The 18,936-nt window shown below is 38.4% G+C and overlaps 1 protein-coding gene across 1 annotated transcript in view; it reads right to left on the bottom strand.

The window, feature by feature from the left end:
* The window catches only part of KIAA1549L (KIAA1549 like), a 365,855-nt gene that overhangs the window by 148,796 nt on the left and 198,123 nt on the right, over window positions 1-18,936 (bottom strand). Inside the window, exons 5-6 of the mRNA XM_056803787.1 lie at window positions 9,989-10,208; window positions 7,917-8,050 (exon numbers count right to left, since the gene is read on the bottom strand). Coding sequence (XP_056659765.1) covers window positions 7,917-8,050; window positions 9,989-10,208 — 354 coding nt within the window. The remainder of the gene's footprint in view (window positions 1-7,916; window positions 8,051-9,988; window positions 10,209-18,936) is intronic.

An 18,936-nucleotide genomic window follows, 5' to 3' on the forward strand; every position in this document is an offset into this window, starting at 1 on the left:
AGTATCCGATGCTGGATTTGAACTCAAGAAGATTAGTCTTCCTGAATCCAGGTCCAGCACTCTGTGTACTATGGTGCCACTTAGCCTCCCTACCATGCGCCATGTTGACTCTCAATTCCACTCCTGGATTTTTTTCCATCTGTTTCCTACTCACTCCTCATATTTTCACCATTCTAGTTCAGGTTCTTATTATCACTCACCTGAAGGATTACATCAGCCTCCTAGCAGGTCTTCACACCTCTAATCTCACCCTCCCACTGCCCACCTGGCATATGCACTGCGGCCACATTCCTCTTCCCTCATTTTCCCTCTGTTGGGATTCTGACACTCCAATGACTCTGTACTGTTTACTGAATAAAATTCAAATTTCTCTGCCCTGTATGCAAGGCCCTCCATAATCTGGTGTCCTCATACTTTCCCAGCCTTAGTTCAAAGCTATCATCTTATTAGTGAAGAAATAATGAGCATTTAGTTAGTACTTCCAAGTTTTCAGTGTGATTTACATATTACTCTGCAAAGTGGGTGCTATTACTATGTCCATTTAACAGATGAGTTAACTGAGGCTGAAAAAGGTCAAGTGACTTGCCCACAGTCACACAAATATTAAGTGTTCGAAGCAGGATTCAAACTCATGTCATCCTGACTCCAAGTCCAAGAATCTATCTATTTTGCCACTTAGTTGTCTCTAGGCAAAGATCATTGATAAAACATGACTAGAGTTGTACTTAAGACTGAAAGACTTTGTGGCATAGTAGAGAGAGTTCTGGGCTTGGAGTCAAGAAGACTGGGGGTCAAGCCCTTCCTCTGCCATACCAAGTACATGACCTCAAGACATGGCGATTCTTAAGGTTGTATGTAACACATGAGCAGCCAATCTACACTGGTAGGAGTTTCTATACTTGGAGCTCATAAGATCACAGATCTAGATCTAGAAGGGACTTCAGAGGTCATATAGTCCAACTCCCTGATTTGACAGATAAGGAAACTGAGGCCAAGGAGGTAAAGCGATTTATCCAAAGTGACACAGACAATAAGGAATCCCCAGAAAAGCTTTCTAACTCTAAATCCATGGCTCCCTCCATTGAACAACACTGCCTCCTTGTTTAGGAAGTTCCCTAAACTGAGTTGAAATTATACATGTGGCCAAAAAGAAAATAACTGGATATTATAAGCAGTGACATGTCTCAAAAGAGCAAAGCCTTAGAGTATAAAAATAGGTTATAAAAAGCTTGGCTTGAGACCCAACTAAGAAGGGGTGTTTAGAGGACTCAAGGGGAAGGAAGTTAACAAATGGAAATAAATTGGGAACATAAGGCTCACATCACAATTTGCAAGGCTTATTTCTCACACTAACTTTGAGATAAACAGGATGAGTATTAGTATCTGTACCTTACAAATGAGGGAACTCAGAGTTTGAGGACTTGCTCCAGGTAGGATCCAATGAGTACCAGGACTGGAATTTTAATTGAGATTTCTTGACTCCAAATCCAGTATACTTTTGACTTCAACCATATTGCCTCCTATTGGCTATTTTCAAAAAAAAAACTTAATCTATTCTCATTATCAGTGACACATGGCAGTCTAATACTAATAATAACCTGATGTGTAGAAGGAAGAGAGTTATACTTGATGAAACTGTTATGAAAAGGTATTGGCCCTAAACAAATCCATAACAAGGAAAATCCATGCTGGGATTAAAACAATTTTAAAAAATTCCAGAAACTGAATTTCAAGTCATTTAAAAGAGAAAATGATCACAAAAGAAATGGAAATAGCATGGATATTAACATTACCCCCCCCCCCAAAAGAAGATCAAGATGGTGACAAGATCTGACCTATCTTCCTATTTTCTTATTGCTTTAAAAGTTTCATGAGAATGATCTATTTACACATTAGGGGTATCCTTGATGAAAATTTAAGACGTTAACAGGAAGACTTTCAGGGTCAGTTTTCTATAATAGGTCACATATTCACATTCACACCACTAAGAAAGATAGAAGCTACATTTTACTATCTTTATTGGTTTATTTCTAAACAAACAAATTTTAAAAAGGAATGAATTCAGGCTTCTAAGTGATATAATGGATAGAGTAATGGATAGAGTGCTGGATTTGGGGTAAGAAAGATCTGAGTTACCGTGGACAAGACATTTAAACTCACCCTGACTCAGTTTCCTCATCTGTAAAATAGAGATCATAATAGCACCTGCCTCACAGGGTTGTTATTAAGATAGAATAAGATAACATTAAAAAAGTTTTGCAAACCTTAAAGGATTACTTAAATGCTAATAATAGAAGCAGCAGCAGCAATGTTTCTTCTGTACATGTTAAGATCAAGCAGGATGATACTATCAAAAGAACACTGAATTTAGAGTCAAAGGATTAGAAGCCAAATTTTGGATCTGTTATTTAGTTTCCATATGGTCTCAACTAAATCATGTAAACTCCTTTGTAAAATGAAGGAACTGAACTAGATATCTTCCAAGGTCCCTTCCAGTTTTCATTTAATGATCCTATGATTCTTGACAAATACAATCACAGAGATTAATTATATCAAGCAAATCCTAAAATGATTACTAATGGGATTCAGAACTGTGTTGAAAGACACAGAGCACAAAGTCTCTGTGGATAATAATAATGATAATAATATTAATGATAATAGATTGTATTCATATTACTCTTTATAGCTTGAAAAATGCTTTACCAATACGATCTCATTTCTTTCCTCACAATCCTGGGAAGTGGGTGGTATTATTATCTTAATTTTACAGAAGGGAAAACTGAAGCAGACAGAGGTGAAGTGACTTAACCAGGGTCACCTAGATAGGAAGTATCTGAAGCCACATTTGAGATTATCTTTCTTTCTTGTGGTCCAGTGCTCTGACCATCATTCACCTGTGCTGAGGGATTCTCTAGAAGAGGTAAAATTTCCCTGATGCTCCAGTATGAGGATGGCATCTTGCTAATTATACTAAGCCCTAGAATACTTAAGGGGCTCAATGAGATCCACAGCTACTGTGACAAGATTGGTCTAGTAATTCCTACAGAAAAAACCAAACTCCACCACCACCCCCTCAAAAAAAAATGAAGATTATTATTTTTCACATGAAATTGAATGGATGGCCCATTTGGGTAATCCATGATGGACAGGCACAGCAAATGGACACAGTCCCAGAATTAAATAGGATGCAAGCTGCATTTTATAGTTTTTCAATAATCTTTAGCCATTTTTAAGTCACCAAGCTCTATGCTTCATACATCAATGACCTTCTGGTGCTGCTATATGGTCTTAAGAAGGCTCAGAATTTTAAGTGACTCAAAGGCAATGGCATGAGTATCATGGCTTGTATAAGTTAGCCACAGCATATTATTGATGATAACCTGTGTGCCAAGAATGATATAAAAGACCATAGACTAACAGCTAGAAGGGTCCTCAGAGGATATCTAGCGTAACCCCCTCATTTTGGAGATGAGGAAATCATATTCTGAAAAGAGAGAATGACTTGTCTCACATCACACAGGAAATAGTAACAATGGTGGGATATGGACCAAGGTGCTCTCACTCCAGGCACAGTATTCTTTCCCTCACCAAGCTATACTCAGGTGTATGATCAGAAGGGGAGGTAGACTGGTATGTGAGTCATCTATTCCACTTTCTATTTGTTGTCTTCTTTTCTTTGGCATTTATGAATACTCTCTAAACTAGAAGATACTGGCATCCATAAAATACTAAAAAAAAAACAAGAGAAAGGTTTCTAGCATATTGGATCAATCCTATTAGAATGTAAGTTCCTTGAGGGCAGGGACATAGATGATATAAAGACAAAATATATCAATGAAAATTAATTTCTTAAACCAGTTAGATCTTTGATCAATTGTTGTTTTCAATGTACTATGCCTTCATAGATATTTTATATAAAATGGTTGGGTTCAAATTCAGATACATTATTGGTCAAATGATATCCCCTAAAATACAACTCTTTACAGTCAAACTTGATCTTCACATGATTCTGTCAGTCTATTGGGACAGTCATCAAAGAGGTTCAAGTCCTTCCCTAAATGTTCTTGTCAAATAGTTTAGGACTGCTTAATCTAGAGGGTCCTGTTAAGTTTAGTGGTACCAGATTCCTCTCTTCCAATCTCTCCACAGAAGAGAAATCTCTGACAACCTCAGCCAAGGTGATGTCCCACAGCAAGAGAAAGGATTCATTCATTCATTCATTCATTCATTCATTCATTCATTCATTCATTCATTCATTCATTCGGTAAACATCTATCAAGTGCCTATGATATGCCAGGCACTGTGCTAAGTGCTGAAGATACAAAAGGAGGCAAAAACCAATTGCACTCCTTGGACTAGACTCCATCTAGACTCTCACTAGACTAATTCTCCCAGGAAACTTCTCATCCTGCAAAACGGCATTAGACTAGGATAGTGGACAAATGTTTTTCAGTTCTCATGTCCAAACTGCAACTTCAAGCTGCCCGTATGCCCCCCTGCATTACCCCCAGAGATTGGATGGAAGAAGTGGTCACTTTAGGCAGCTGGACAGAGGGGGAACAAAGCAGCTCTCCCCACCCCTGTGCTGACACAGCATACATGCCAATACTTAGCCAATGCTGGACTAGAATAATCCCCTCATTTTAGAGATGAGGAAATTGAGTTCTGAAAAGAGAAAATTTGTACATCTATTTAAGGCAATAAGTTTCAGAGAAAGCACAAAAATTTGTACACCAAATTGTACGTTTGGTACTCACATCTTTTCAGTACCCTCAGTTTCTTCTCCTACCTCTGATTGGAGGAATGGATGGTGGAACAAAGAACTCCTCAAACCTCCATTTAAAGAGGGCACACAGACTAGTCATGTCTTCATTTCCTACCAGATGCTATCCATGTACAGGACTTCATATTCTCTTCCTCTCCCCATCTCCCACCCCATCCCAGCTTCTCTCTGCACTTTTCAGCTTTCTTTGCATATTGTCTTCCTTCATTTATTAGCTTCTGGTAGGGAAGGGCTATATTTCTTTTTCTCATTTGTATCTCCAGCACTTAGGACAGGGTCTGGCACATAGTAGGTGCCTAATCAATTTTTATTGATTGATTGAAGATCTTAGTCCCCATAGTCATTGAAAACACTTTCACTAAGTTAATCAAGGTGTCATTTTTTTACAATGACCTATTTAAGATTTGTTTTGAATGGCCTACATTTGACAGGATGCCTATTTTTATCTCATTTCAACAATATGTGATTAGAATCTTCTCTAGTGGGACACTTGCCAATTGCGACTGATGGCTTAACCCAATGACTGCATAGGACTATAGAGCTGGATGGAACTCCTTAGAGGTAATCTAGTGCAACTCATTCACTTTATTTTTTAAAATAAGTTTCACTGGTGTCTTAAATTTGAATGTTATAGAATTTTTTTGGTATACCCTTCTTCATCCCCTAAAATTAAATCTTCCCTTGTAACAAAGATAAAATTGAGTCAAATCAAGTCAATAAGCATTTATAAAACACCTAGTATAGGTCAGACACTGTGTCTAAGCATAGCAACTAGGATTTAGACCTATAAATCATAGAACCACTGAGGACAAACTTTCAGTCTCATCTTCATCACTTTTTAACTTGACCCCAGGAAAGGGAATCATTGAAGTGCACAGAATGATTATTAATGTGGAGAGGACACCACTCGGGAGGACGTTGGCAGTGTCCTTCTTGGATCAGGTCAATTCCTTTCCAGAGCATGGCTCTTGCCTCCAGTCAAAGACACAAAGTAGATTATATAGACCAGTCATTGACCACCAGGTGCAGCTTCTTGGAGAGAAGTAAATGGTCAATCAGGACCATGGTCAGTGACCCTTGAAAAACCATGATGAAGAGGCCAGAAGTCAAAGAACCAGAAATAGGCAAATATTATCCTCATGATCAAGAAGGGGACAAAGAAAGAGCTTCAAAACACAATTTGACCTCAAGGTCTTTTTTAAATTCAAGAACTTTTTACAAAAGAACTCAAAAGGGATATAAGAGGGGGGGAGAAGAGAAAGGGGACATAAGAGAAGATCACTATGAGCCAGAAAGATCAAATCATGCCAGGCTTCTAATTTCCCTTTCAACAGTATTGTTAGTGATCATTATAAATATAACACTGATGATAAAAGGAGAAAATTTACATAGCACTTTAAAATTTGCAAAGAATTTTACAAATAATACATAATTTTACCCTTACAGCTTTTGGAGGGAAGTTCTATTATTATCCCCATTTTACAGATGAAGATACTGAGGAAGATAAGGTTAAGAGCTGTTATTATTTTTGTTTTACAGATGAATAAATGGAGTTATCCATCTGTTAAGTGATTTCCCCAGTAAGTATTTGAGGTCCGATTTGAACACTGATCTTCCTGGCTCCAGGCCTATCTATTGTACCACCTAAGTACCTCAATGATTAGATTGGTAGATCAGGGAAATAGCATCAATGTGGAATGTTTGGATTTCCACAAAGTATTAGCCAAATTATCTGAAAAGGGGAGAATATTTCCTGGATGGGGTCTTAGAATTGGAGTTACAGAACCTGAGCTCCTTTCCTAGCTCTACCATCTACTAGTGACCCTTAGAGACAGAAGCCATTGCTTTAAGCTCTTTGACTCTCAGGTTTCTCACCTGTAAAATGGAGATATGAATTTAGCTGTGGTCTGGTGGATTGGCTGCTCATGCCGAGGCAGTGAGACCCAGGTTCAAATACCATCTCTGATCCTGGCAAATTGTTTCACCTCAATATACTTCAGATAATTCTAAGTCTAGGAAGGTTGGAATCTGCATCAAGAGAGTCATTTACCCCACAGGGTAGTGGTGATACCGCAGACCTTTCACATTTTTATGTGATGCTGTCTGAGCCAGAACCCCAGAATGGGATGAGTAACAGCTGGACCAGAACCCCAGCTGTTCTAGGAGTCTATTCCCTATGTCACAGTGACCACACCATGCTATCTCTCATGTAATACTTTGTATTGGGGCCAGACCTGGGATTCCCTGGTATAGATAACTCCCAGGGAAGGAAACTTCCCCCACCATCGCAGGTCAGCACCTTCTCTGAAACTGATTGTCTTAAAACACTGAGAAGTTAACAGATTTGCCCAAGATCACACATATTAACTAGTCGGAGGCAGAATTTGAACTCAGGTCTTTTTGACTCCAAGGCCATATTTCTCTCTACAACAGGTCATCTCTTTATGTAAACAAAGACTGCTGGTGCTGTAAATGATGATAATGATGATGATGCTTTAAAGGCATTTGAAATGGGCTATCCCACCTGAATGATTATCAGTCTATATAAACATCACATAGCTGAGCCAGCTTGCTTGAAACAGAACTAGGTTGGGAAAACTAGAACTTTGTCTTACACCATCAAGATGGCGGTCTTTCATGAAATGTACCTCACAGTTCTCCTTGACATGGCATAATCCTTCTCTCTCTTTCAGCCCTTAGTTATTCCCCTCCAGCATCCCACTGCCATGGCACCCTGTCCCCAAGGACCTATCCTCCTCACTCCCCAAAAGATGGCATAATGAATTGAACCCTGGCCAAGTCATTTTAACCACTTCTTGCCTCAGTTTCCTCATCTGTAAAATGGAGCCACTAATAGAAGCTATCTCCCAGAGTTGTTATGAGGGTTCAAATGAGATGATATATAAAAAGCATTTTTAAACCTTTATACATAAAAGCTAGTTGTTACGAATATAACTTATTATGATCATATAAATATATAACATAAATGCTAGTTGTCATCATCCTCACAAGGTGCCTCCTGTTCTGGAATGATTGCACCTTAGACCAGATTGCTTTCTGTCCTCTGTCCCCTGTCCCATCCCTTCACACCCAAGCCCCAATTGCTTTTCTTATCCTCTCAGCAGATCATTACCTCGACAGTCAGGTTGCTAGTGGTACTTAGAACTTTTTTCTCTGCATCCTGAAATGCTTTCTGTAGTCTCTGCTCCATGGTCTGAGCAAACTTGCAGGACTGAATGTTGTCAGACTGCCCCACAAATTGCAGCACTAGAAAGAGAACGACAACAAAAAAAATCAGCTTTCCCCCCAAATAGACTTCTCCATCCTTTTGGACTAACTGCGGTCATGATATCAAGTGATACAATTTTTTATTATGGCACAATGTATTCAACAATAAGGCTGGGCAATAAAGCTGTTGCTCATATATGCTGGAGCACAGAATTTAAAGTGATTTATTAAGTCTAAGAATTGGAGGCACAGCCAAAGCTGAGTTTCCCTGCAGACCAAAAGATTTCATTTCATTATAATAAGTATATCTGTTTGATCCTGCTCAGAGAAAGATGACAGCCCAAAATGGGGAGATAACTCTCTTCGGATTGTTTTCTTGAAATGCATCAATGCCTGGTCACTTGTATAACTAGTTCCAAATTTAATTAGTAGAGTATGCTAATATTCCCTTTGCGTGCAGTTGTTTTCAATTGTGCCTGATTTTTCGTGACCACTTTTGGAGTTTTCTTGGCGGAACTACTAGGATGATTTACCATTTCCTTCTCCAGCTCATTTTTACGGATAAGGAAACTGAGGAAAATTGGGTAAGTGATGTGACCAGGGTCACACAACTTAATAAGTGTCTAAGACAAGATTTAAACTCATGATGTGTCTTTCTGACTCCAGGTTTGGTGCTCTATCCAGTGTGCCACCTAGCTGCCCCTCTTAACATTCTGTCTCACTAATAATTGATCTTATATAGAATGGAAAGGGAAGTATAGATGACAAGGTTAGGGATCAAAGCCAGGTACAATCTCCCTACTAATTGTGTAGCCAATCTTAGGCATAATCATAGAACCAAGAAGACACAGATTCAAATTCTGCTTCTGATAGACTAGTAAATGGGAAAATTAAAATTAAAATGACATCTTTAGGTATTGAAGCAAGGTCTCTATTAGAGATACAAAGAAAAACATGATTGAGTTCCTGCCCTTATGGAGCTTATATACATATATGTAATATACCTTATATAAAGCTTATATAATATATTCACATATAGAATATATTTTACATATATTGATTCTAAGATAGAAGGTAAGAATATATATATATATACACACAGAATAATTTTATAGATAAGGAAACTGAGGCAAGCAAGGTTCTAAAATCTTGGTTCTAAATCTTGGATGAAATAATTTATTGGGCCATAAGTGTATCTTCAAAGATATTTAAAGTTGGTAGTGACTGTTGAAGTCATCAAATCCAACTTTTCTTTTGTGTATATATGTTTTCTCTATTGTATATATATATACACACACACATATATATATATATATATATAAAGATAGACAGATTGATTGATAAATAGATGATGGAAGGATGGATAGGTAGATAGATGGATAGATGGATGGATAGATGGATACATACATAGATGGATGGATAGATGGATAGATGGATAGATAGATAGATAGATAGATAGATAGATAGATAGATAGATAGATAGGAAATGGAGGCTTAGTGAGGTTGTGACTTTTCCATGGTTATATAGGTATCAGAGGCGGGACTTAAACCAGGTCTTCTGGATTCTGAGTATAGAGTCCTTTCTACTAAACCATATTGTTTCTTTTTTTATTTAATCATTACCTTCTATCTTAGAATTGATACTAAGTATTGGTTCCAAGGCAGAAGAGTGGCAAGGGCTAGGCAATATGGGTTAAGGGACTTGCCCAGGGTCATCCAGCTAGGAAAGTGTCTAATGCCAGATTTGAACCCTGGACACCCCATCTCCAGGCTTGGCTCTCTACACACTGAGTCACCTAACTACCCCACCATATTGCTTCTTGACACAGCTCTATCTGTGAACTGTTGCTTTAGGTTTCTACTTGAGACTGTGTTTTAAAGAGGCATTTCCTTTCTTCCATTCTCATCCCTCTGAGTAAGATGGTTTTCTTCCTTTGGAGTGCCTTCCAAAGGTACTTGTCACAAGGAGGTACTCACCTGTCTTTAGCTGGAAGGCGTAGGCTGGCTGGAGGTTCCATGGTGAGGCCAGCACTGCCACTGACTGAAGGTTTGCTAGATGCTGCTTCAAGTCAGCAGTGACATTGCTGATGCCATAAGCAAGCAGGGTCTCAACAACCACAGCAGGGATATAGACCAGTTTCCCCTTCGTAACATAATAACCCACTGTCACATTATGGGAATGTTCCAGAATTTCCACCTGGAAAAAAAAAGAAGGAACGTACTAGTTCACACCCTCAAGAACTTCAGTACTGGCTTATTTTCACATTGCTCTAAAATTGTTCTCCTCAACAAGTACCTGGCCTGCCATAAATGCTCACTAAGCAACTGATTGTTGAATTTTATCGGAGTAAATTATGTTAGATGACAGCACAAAATATTTCTAGTAGCACTCTTTGTGGTGGCAACGAAGTGGAAATGGAAGAGATATCCATGCAGTGGGGAAATGGATACACGAGTTGTGGCATCTGGTTGTAAGGGAATATTACTGTGCCTTAAGAAGGGAAAAATGGACAGTCCAGTCAAGATAGCGGCTTAGAGAAAGCTAAAGTTCAGATCTCTGGAAACCCTTCCCTACCGAACTCAAACTATATGCTCCTAAGGCACCAAAATTCAAAACAAACAATAGCATAGACCCCGGGAATCCTCCTCCTGGACCTGGACCTGGATCAAAAGGTACGGCCCCCCCAAAAGCCAGAACACGAGATCACTCGGACCTAAAGGGTAGGTAGAAGGAAGGTCCCAGGACCCATCCCCCCAACCCAGAGCGCTGAGTCCGAGGCAGCAGAGGGAACCTCAGAGCCTCAGGGCCTGCTATCCTGTAGGCTGCTTCCTGAAAACAACCTGAACCAGTCGAGGGGGCACCCAGACAGAAGGGAAACAGAGAGAGACAGGAGGAGCCTGCAGCCCCCTGATCAGATCCTTCAATCTGAGTCTCACCAAAGGTCCCTGCCTCAGGGCATACTCAGTCTGAGGTTAATCCTATCACCAGCCCTCAGAGCTCCAGGAAGCCATTTCCCCTCCCCCCTCAGAGAGCAGGGTCCTCTGAAACAACAGTAACCCTCAGGGCTGGCAAAAGGGCCTCAGGAGCCGGCTATTCTGAAGGCCACATCCTGAAAACAACCTGACCCAGACACGGGGGCACCCAGACAGCAGGGAAACAGAAAGAGGCGGGGGAGCCTGCAGCCCCCTGGCTGGATCCTTCCATCCAAGTCTCAAGGTCCCTGCTTCAAAGCATACTCAGTTCAACCCAGAGAAAGTTAATCTTATCAGGAGCCCTTGGAGCTCCCGGGAAGCTGCAGACACTCCCCCCTCAGAGTGCTGGCTCTCCTGACTGGCTAAGGCACAGAAACAAACACCCCGAGGAAAAGGCCGAGCCAGGCTCAGAGCATGGAACTAAGGCAAAGGAGAAGCATTGGGAGGGAACTGAGGAGGGCAGTAACATGGAAACACCAACAATTCCTGGCTTCCCCGAGAAGACAGAACAACAACTGCATAGAACTGACAATGTGCCTAGGGCTAAAACCTCTGAACACCAGACAGAGATAAGAAAAGCTAGTCCTCCCCACTCAGATAGAGATGGCAAACTCCACAGAAGCACAAAATCCCCAAAATTCCAAGAAAAACAAGAAGAAGGGGGCGACTTTGGACACATTTTATGGAGCAAAAATACAAAATACAGAGGAGATAGAAGAGGAAACACAAGCAAATGCTCTGAAACCTTCCAAAGGAAATGGAAACTCTCCACAAACCCATGAAGAATTTTAATCGGAAAGGATCAAAAAGATGGAAGCCTTCTGGGAGTAAAAGTGGGAAATAATGCAAAAGAAATTCACACATCTACAAAACCAGTTTGATCAAATGAAAAGGAAAACCAGACTTTAAAGGTCAGAATTAGGCAACTCGAAGACAACGAGCAGGTAAAAGAGCAAAAATCAATAAAGCAAAGCCAAAAGATCAAGAAATTAGAAGAGAACATAAAATATCTCACCGACAAGGTGACAGACTTGGAAAATAGAGGAAGAAGAGATAATTTAAGAATAATTGGACTTCCAGAAAAGCCAGAAATAAACAGCAAACTTGACATCGTAATACAAGATATAATCAAAGAAAATTGCCCAGAGATTCTAGAACAAGGGGGCAATACAGCCACTGACAGAGCTCACATAACACCCTCTACACTAAATCCCCAAAAGACAACTCCCCAGGATGTAATTGCCAAATTCCAAAGCTTTCAAACAAAAGAAAAAATCCTACAAGAAGCCAGAAAAAGACAATTTAGATATAAAGGAATGCCAATCAGGGTCACATAAGACCTTGCAAGTTCCACTCTGAATGACCATAAGGCACGGAACATGATTTTCGGAAAGGCAAGAGAGCTGGGTCTTCAACCAAGAATCAGCTATCCAGCAAAACTGACTATATACTTCCAAGGGAAAGTATGGGAATTCAACAAAATAGATTTCCAAGTTTTTGCAAAGAAAAGACCAGAGCTCTGTGGAAAGTTCGATATCGAAAAACAAAGAGCATGGAATACATGAAAAAGTAAATATGAAGGAAAGGGAAAAGGAGAAAAATGTTATCTTTTTCTTTTACTCAAACTCTCTTCTATAAGGACTACATTTATATCAATCTATGTATACTAACATGTAGGGAAAAATGTAATGTGTAAATAGGGGGAAAAGAAAGACCAAATAGAATAATCTTTCTCACACAAAGATTCACACGGGAAGGGGAGGGGAAGAAAACTCCTATAAGAAGGAGAGGAAGAGAATTTTTACTTAAACCTTACTCTCAGGGAAATCAACTCTGAGAGGGAAGAATATCCAGATCCATTGGGATTGTGAATTCTATCTTACCCAACAAGGGAAGGGAGAAGGGAAAACCAAGGGGGGAGGGGGGAGGGAACACAAAAAGAGAGGGAAGAAGAGGGGGGAGGGGGAGGGAACAAAAAGGGAGGGACTAGAAAGGGAAACATATCAAGGAAGGAGACAAGGGGGACTGATTTAACGTAAATCACTGGACTAAAAGGTAGAGCTGAAGAAGAAAGGTTAGAATTAGGGAAGGATATCAAAATGCCAGGGAGTCCACCAGTGACAGTCATAACTTTGAACGTGAATGGGATGAACTCACCCATAAAACATAGACAAATAGCAGAATGGATTAGAATCCAAAACCCTACCATATGTTGTCTTCAAGAAACACACATGAGGCGGGTAGACACCCACAAAGTCAGAATTAAAGGATGGAGTAAGACCTTCTGGGCCTCAACTGACAGAAAGAAGGCAGGAGTGGCAATCATGATATCAGATAAAGCCAAAGCAAAAATAGACCTGATCAAAAGGGATAGGGAAGATAATTATATTTTGTTAAAAGGGACTTTAGATAATGAGGAAATATCACTAATCAACATGTATGCACCAAATAATATAGCACCCAAATTTCTAATGGAGAAACTAGGAGAATTGAAGGAAGAAATAGACAGTAAAACCATATTAGTGGGAGACTTAAACCAACCATTATCAAATTTAGATAAATCAAATCAAAAAATAAATAAGAAAGAGGTAAAAGAAGTGAATGAAATCTTAGAAAAATTAGAATTAATAGACATATGGAGAAAAATAAATAGGGATAAAAAGGAATACACCTTCTTCTCAGCACCACATGGCACATTCACAAAGATTGATAATGGTCACAGAAACATGGCACACAAATGCAGAAAAGCAGAAATAATAAATGCAGCCTTTTCAGATCACAAGGCAATAAAAATAATGATCAGTAATGGTACATGGAAAACCAAATCAAAAACTAATTGGAAATTAAACAATATGATACTCCAAATCGTTTAGTTAGAGAAGAAATCATAGAAACAATTAATAATTTCACCGAGGAAAATGACAATGGCGAGACATCCTTTCAAACCTTTTGGGATGCAGCCAAAGTGGTAATTAGAGGTAAATTCATATCCCTGAGTGCATATATTAACAAACTAGGGAGAGCAGAGATCAATCAATTGGAAATGCAAATTAAAAAAACTCAAAAGCAATCAAATTAAAACCCCCCAGCAGAAAACCAAACTAGAAATCCTAAAAATTAGGGGAGAAATTAATAAAATCGAAAGTGATAGAACTATTGATTTAATAAATAAGACAAGAAGCTGGTACTCTGAAAAAACAAACAAAATAGACGAAGCACTGGTCAGTCTAATTAAAAAAAGGAAAGAAGAAAAACAAATTAACAGCATCAAAGACGAAAAAGGGGACATCACCTCCAATGAAGAGGAAATTAAGGCAATCATTAAAAATTACTTTGCCTAATTATATGGAAATAAATACACCAATTTAGGTGATATGGATAAATATATACAAAAATACAAACTGCCTAGACTAACAGAAGAAGAAATAGAATTTTTAAATAATCCCATATCAGAAAATGAAATCCAACAGGCCATCAAAGAACTTCCTAAGAAAAAATCCCCAGGGCCCGATGGATTCACCACTGAATTCTCTCAAACATTCAGAGAACAGTTAATCCCAATACTATACAAACTATTTGACATAATAAGCAAAGAGGGAATTCTACCAAACTCCTTTTATGACACAAACATGGTACTGATTCTAAAACCAGGCAGGTCAAAAACAGAGAAAGAAAACTATAGACCAATCTCCCTAATGAATATAGATGCAAAAATCTTAAATAGGATACTAGCAAAAAGACTCCAGCAAGTGATCAGAAGGGTCATCCACCATGATCAAGTAGGATTTATACCAGGGATGCAGGGCTGGTTCAATATTAGGAAAACCATCCACATAATTGACCACATCAACAAGCAAACTGACAAGAATCACATGATTATCTCAATAGACGCAGAAAAAGCCTTTGATAAAATACAACACCCATTCCCATTAAAAACACTAGAAAGCATAGGAATAGAAGGGTTGTTCCTAAAAATAATAAACAGTATATATCTAAAACCATCAGCTAATATCATCTGCAATGGGGATAAACTAGATGCATTCCCAATAAGATCAGGAGTGAAACAAGGATGCCCATTATCACCTCTACTTTTTGACATGGTGCTAGAAACACTAGCAGTAGCAATTAGAGAAGAAAAAGAAATTGAAGGCATCAAAATAGGCAAGGAGGAGATCAAGTTATTACTCTTTGCAGATGACATGATGGTCTACTTAAAGAATCCTAGAGATTCAACCAAAAAGCTAATTGAAATAATCAACAACTTTAGCAAAGTTGCAGGATACAAAATAAACCCACATAAGTCATCAGCATTTCTATATAATTCCAACATAGATAAGCAGCAAAAACTAGAAAGAGAAATCCCATTCAAAAATCACCTTAGATAAAATAAAATACCTAGGAATCTATCTCCTGAGACAAACACAGGAACTAAATGAACACAATTACAAAACACTCTCCACACAACTAAAACTAGACTTGAGCAATTGGAAAAACATTAACTGCTCATGGATAGGACGAGCCAATATAATAAAAATGACCATCCTACCCAAACTTATTTATCTATTTAGTGCCATACCCATGGAACTCCCAAAATATTTCTTTACTGATTTAGAAAAAACCATAACAAAGTTCATTTGGAATAACAAAAGATCAAGGATATCCAGGGAAATAATGAAAAAAAAAACACAAATGATGGGGGCCTTGCAGTCCCAGACCTTAAACTATATTACAAAGCAGCAGTCATCAAAACAATTTGGTACTGGATAAGAGACAGAAAGGAGGATCAGTGGAATAGACTGGGGACAAGCGACCTCAGCAAGACAGTATACGATAAACCCAAAGATCCCAGCTTTGGGGACAAAAATCCACTATTCGATAAAAACTGCTGGGAAAATTGGAAGACAGTGTGGGAGAGATTAGGAATTGATCAACACCTCACACCCTACACCAAGATAAATTCAAAATGGGTGAGTGACTTAAATATAAGGAAGGAAACCATAAGTAAATTGGGTAAACACAGAATAGTATACATATCAGACCTTTGGGAGGGGAAAGACTTTAAAACCAAGCAAGACATAGAAAGAGTCACAAAATGTAAAATAAATAATTTCGACTACATCAAATTAAAAAGCTTTTGTACAAACAAAACCAATGTAACTAAAATCAGAAGGGAAACAACAAATTGGGAAAAAATCTTCATAAAAACCTCTGACAAAGGTTTAATTACTCAAATTTATAAAGAGCTAAATCTATTGTACAAAAATCCAAGCCATTCTCCAGTTGATAAATGGGCAAGGGACATGGATAGGCAGTTTTCAGATAAAGAAATCAAAACTATAAATAAGCACATGAAAAAGTACTCTAAATCTCTTATAATCAGAGAGATGCAAATCAAAAAACTCTGAGGTATCACCTCACACCTAGCAGATTGGCTAACATGATAGCAAAGGAAAGTAATGAATGCTGGAGGGGATGTGGCAAAGTAGGGACATTAATTCAGTGCTGGTGGAGTTGTGAATTGATCCAACCATTCTGGAGGACAATTTGGAACTATGCCCAAAGGACGATAAAAGAATGTCTACCCTTTGATCCAGCCATAGCACTGCTGGGTCTATACCCCAAAGAGATAATGGACAAAAAGACTTGTACAAAAATATTCATAGCTGCGCTCTTTGTGGTGGCCAAAAATTGGAAAACGAGGGGATGCCCTTCAATTGGGGAATAGCTGAACAAATTGTGGTATATGTTGGTGATGGAATACTATTGTGCTCAAAGGAATAATAAAGTGGAAGAATTCCATGGAAACTGGAATAACCTCCAGGAAGTGATGTAGAGCGAGAGGAGCAGAACCAGGAGAACATTGTACACAGAGACTAATACACTGTGGTATAATCGAACATAATGGACTTCTCCATTAGTGGCGGTGTAATGTCCCTGAACAACTTGCAGGGATCCAGGAGAAAAAACACTATTCATAAGCAGAGGACAAACTGAGGGAGTAGAAACACCGAGGAAAAGCAACTGCCCGACTACAGTGGTTGAGGGGACATGACAGAGGAGAGACTCTAAACGAACACTCTAATGCAAATACTAACAACATGACAATGGGTTCGAATCAAGAACACATGTGATACCCAGTGGAATCACGCGGCAGCTATGGGGGGTGGGGGGGGAGGAAAAGAAAATGATCTTTGTCTTTAATGAATAATGCTTGGAAATGATCAAATAAAATATTATTTAAAAAAAAAGAAGGGACAAATGGGCTAATTTTAGAAAAACATGGAAAGCCTACATGAGATTAAGAGGAGTGAGATGAGCAGAACCAAGGGAAGATTTTCTACAACATTGCTTGAAGAATGACTTGGGTATGTCCACCACCAGAGAAGGGACTGATAAATAGAAACAAGCAAGACAAAGTTTTATTTATATATGCATGTTTATGTATGTGTATATATACACACACACACATCTATGTCTTTTTGTTCATTCTCTAATGAAGGGAGGGGATGGAAGGAAGGAGATATCTGGAAACTTTAAAGTAACAAACATTAATAAATTAATATTTTAAAGACTACAGACCAATGCAGTTGAGATACATGATATTCTGGTAAAAAATATTCTAGCTAAGAGATGATGACCAGATATGCCACAAATATTACTGATTTTTAAAGAATTTAAAGAAATTTTAAAGATTTTTAAAAGAATTTTAAAGAATTTAAATTTTTTAAGATTTTTCAAGAATTAAGGATTTTAAAGAACTTAAAATAATTTAAATAATTTTTTAAAATTTAAAGAATTTAAAATTTTTAAAGATTTTAAGAATTAAAATCGGAGAGAATAACAATTTATACCACAAAATGAAAATCCGGCTACTAACAAGAGCTACTGTGGGGAAAACACTATAAACATTTAATAACTATTAGTATGGGTGGGGGGAATGGGGCAGCTGGGTGGTTCAGTGGATTGAGAGTCAAGCCTAGAGAGATCCTAAGTTCAAATCTGACCTCAGACACTTCCCAGCTGTGTGACCCTGGGCAAGTCATTTGACCCCCCATTGCCTAGCCCTTACCACTCTTCTGCCTTGGAACCAATACATAGAAATGATTCTAAGATGGAAGGCAAGGGTTAAAAATGATCTTTTTCAAAAAGAACTATTAGAATGACTTTTAACAAATGGAGTCAGTCCGTTGGCAAGAATTTTTTTTTGTAGGAAACAAATTTAAGTGTAATATATTATTAATAATACTTCTTCCATCTTTTCCTTAAGTCTAGACTCTCAAGAAGATAATAAACAGAGCCCTGATTTTTGCAGATTTCTGAGCATACATTCTCACAATGAAAATTTATGTTGGCTTGTTGTAGTTGAGTCTAGGTCATCATGATTCCTGATCACCTACAGGCATTGAAGAAACCATTCACTTAACCTCACTGTGTCTCAGTTTCCTTTTCTATAAAATAAGAATACTAATAAAAACATCTCTTTCATGGGGTTGCTGTGACAATCAATTGAGTTAGCATGTAAGAAACTTTGCAAATCTTAAAATACTATATTAATGCTTGTAGTAGTAGAAGTGGTGGTAGTGTTGGTGGTGGTGTTGGTGATAGAGGTAGCAGCAGGAAGAGTAGTGGTAGAAATGGTAGTTGTAGCAATCGTGGTGGTGATGGTAGTAGTAGTAGTAGCACTAGTAGTAGTAGTAGTAGTAGTAGTAGTAGTAGTAGTAGCACTAGTAGTAGTAGCAGTAGTAGTAGTAGTAGTAGTAGTAGTAGTACTGATGGTGGTAATGGCAGTGATGGTCTAAGTTTAAGATTAAGTTTTGGTTTTAAGTTTTAAGTTTTGATTTAAGTCTAAGTCTGTTACCTCCCAATTGTGACCTTGGGTAAGTCATTTAATCCTTACCCTATTGAAGGGCTAGCCAATACTCTCTCCTCAACAAAATTACATAATGTTCCAA

Source organism: Monodelphis domestica, chromosome 6 (genome assembly GCF_027887165.1).
Source record: "Monodelphis domestica isolate mMonDom1 chromosome 6, mMonDom1.pri, whole genome shotgun sequence".
NCBI lineage: Eukaryota > Metazoa > Chordata > Mammalia > Didelphimorphia > Didelphidae > Monodelphis > Monodelphis domestica.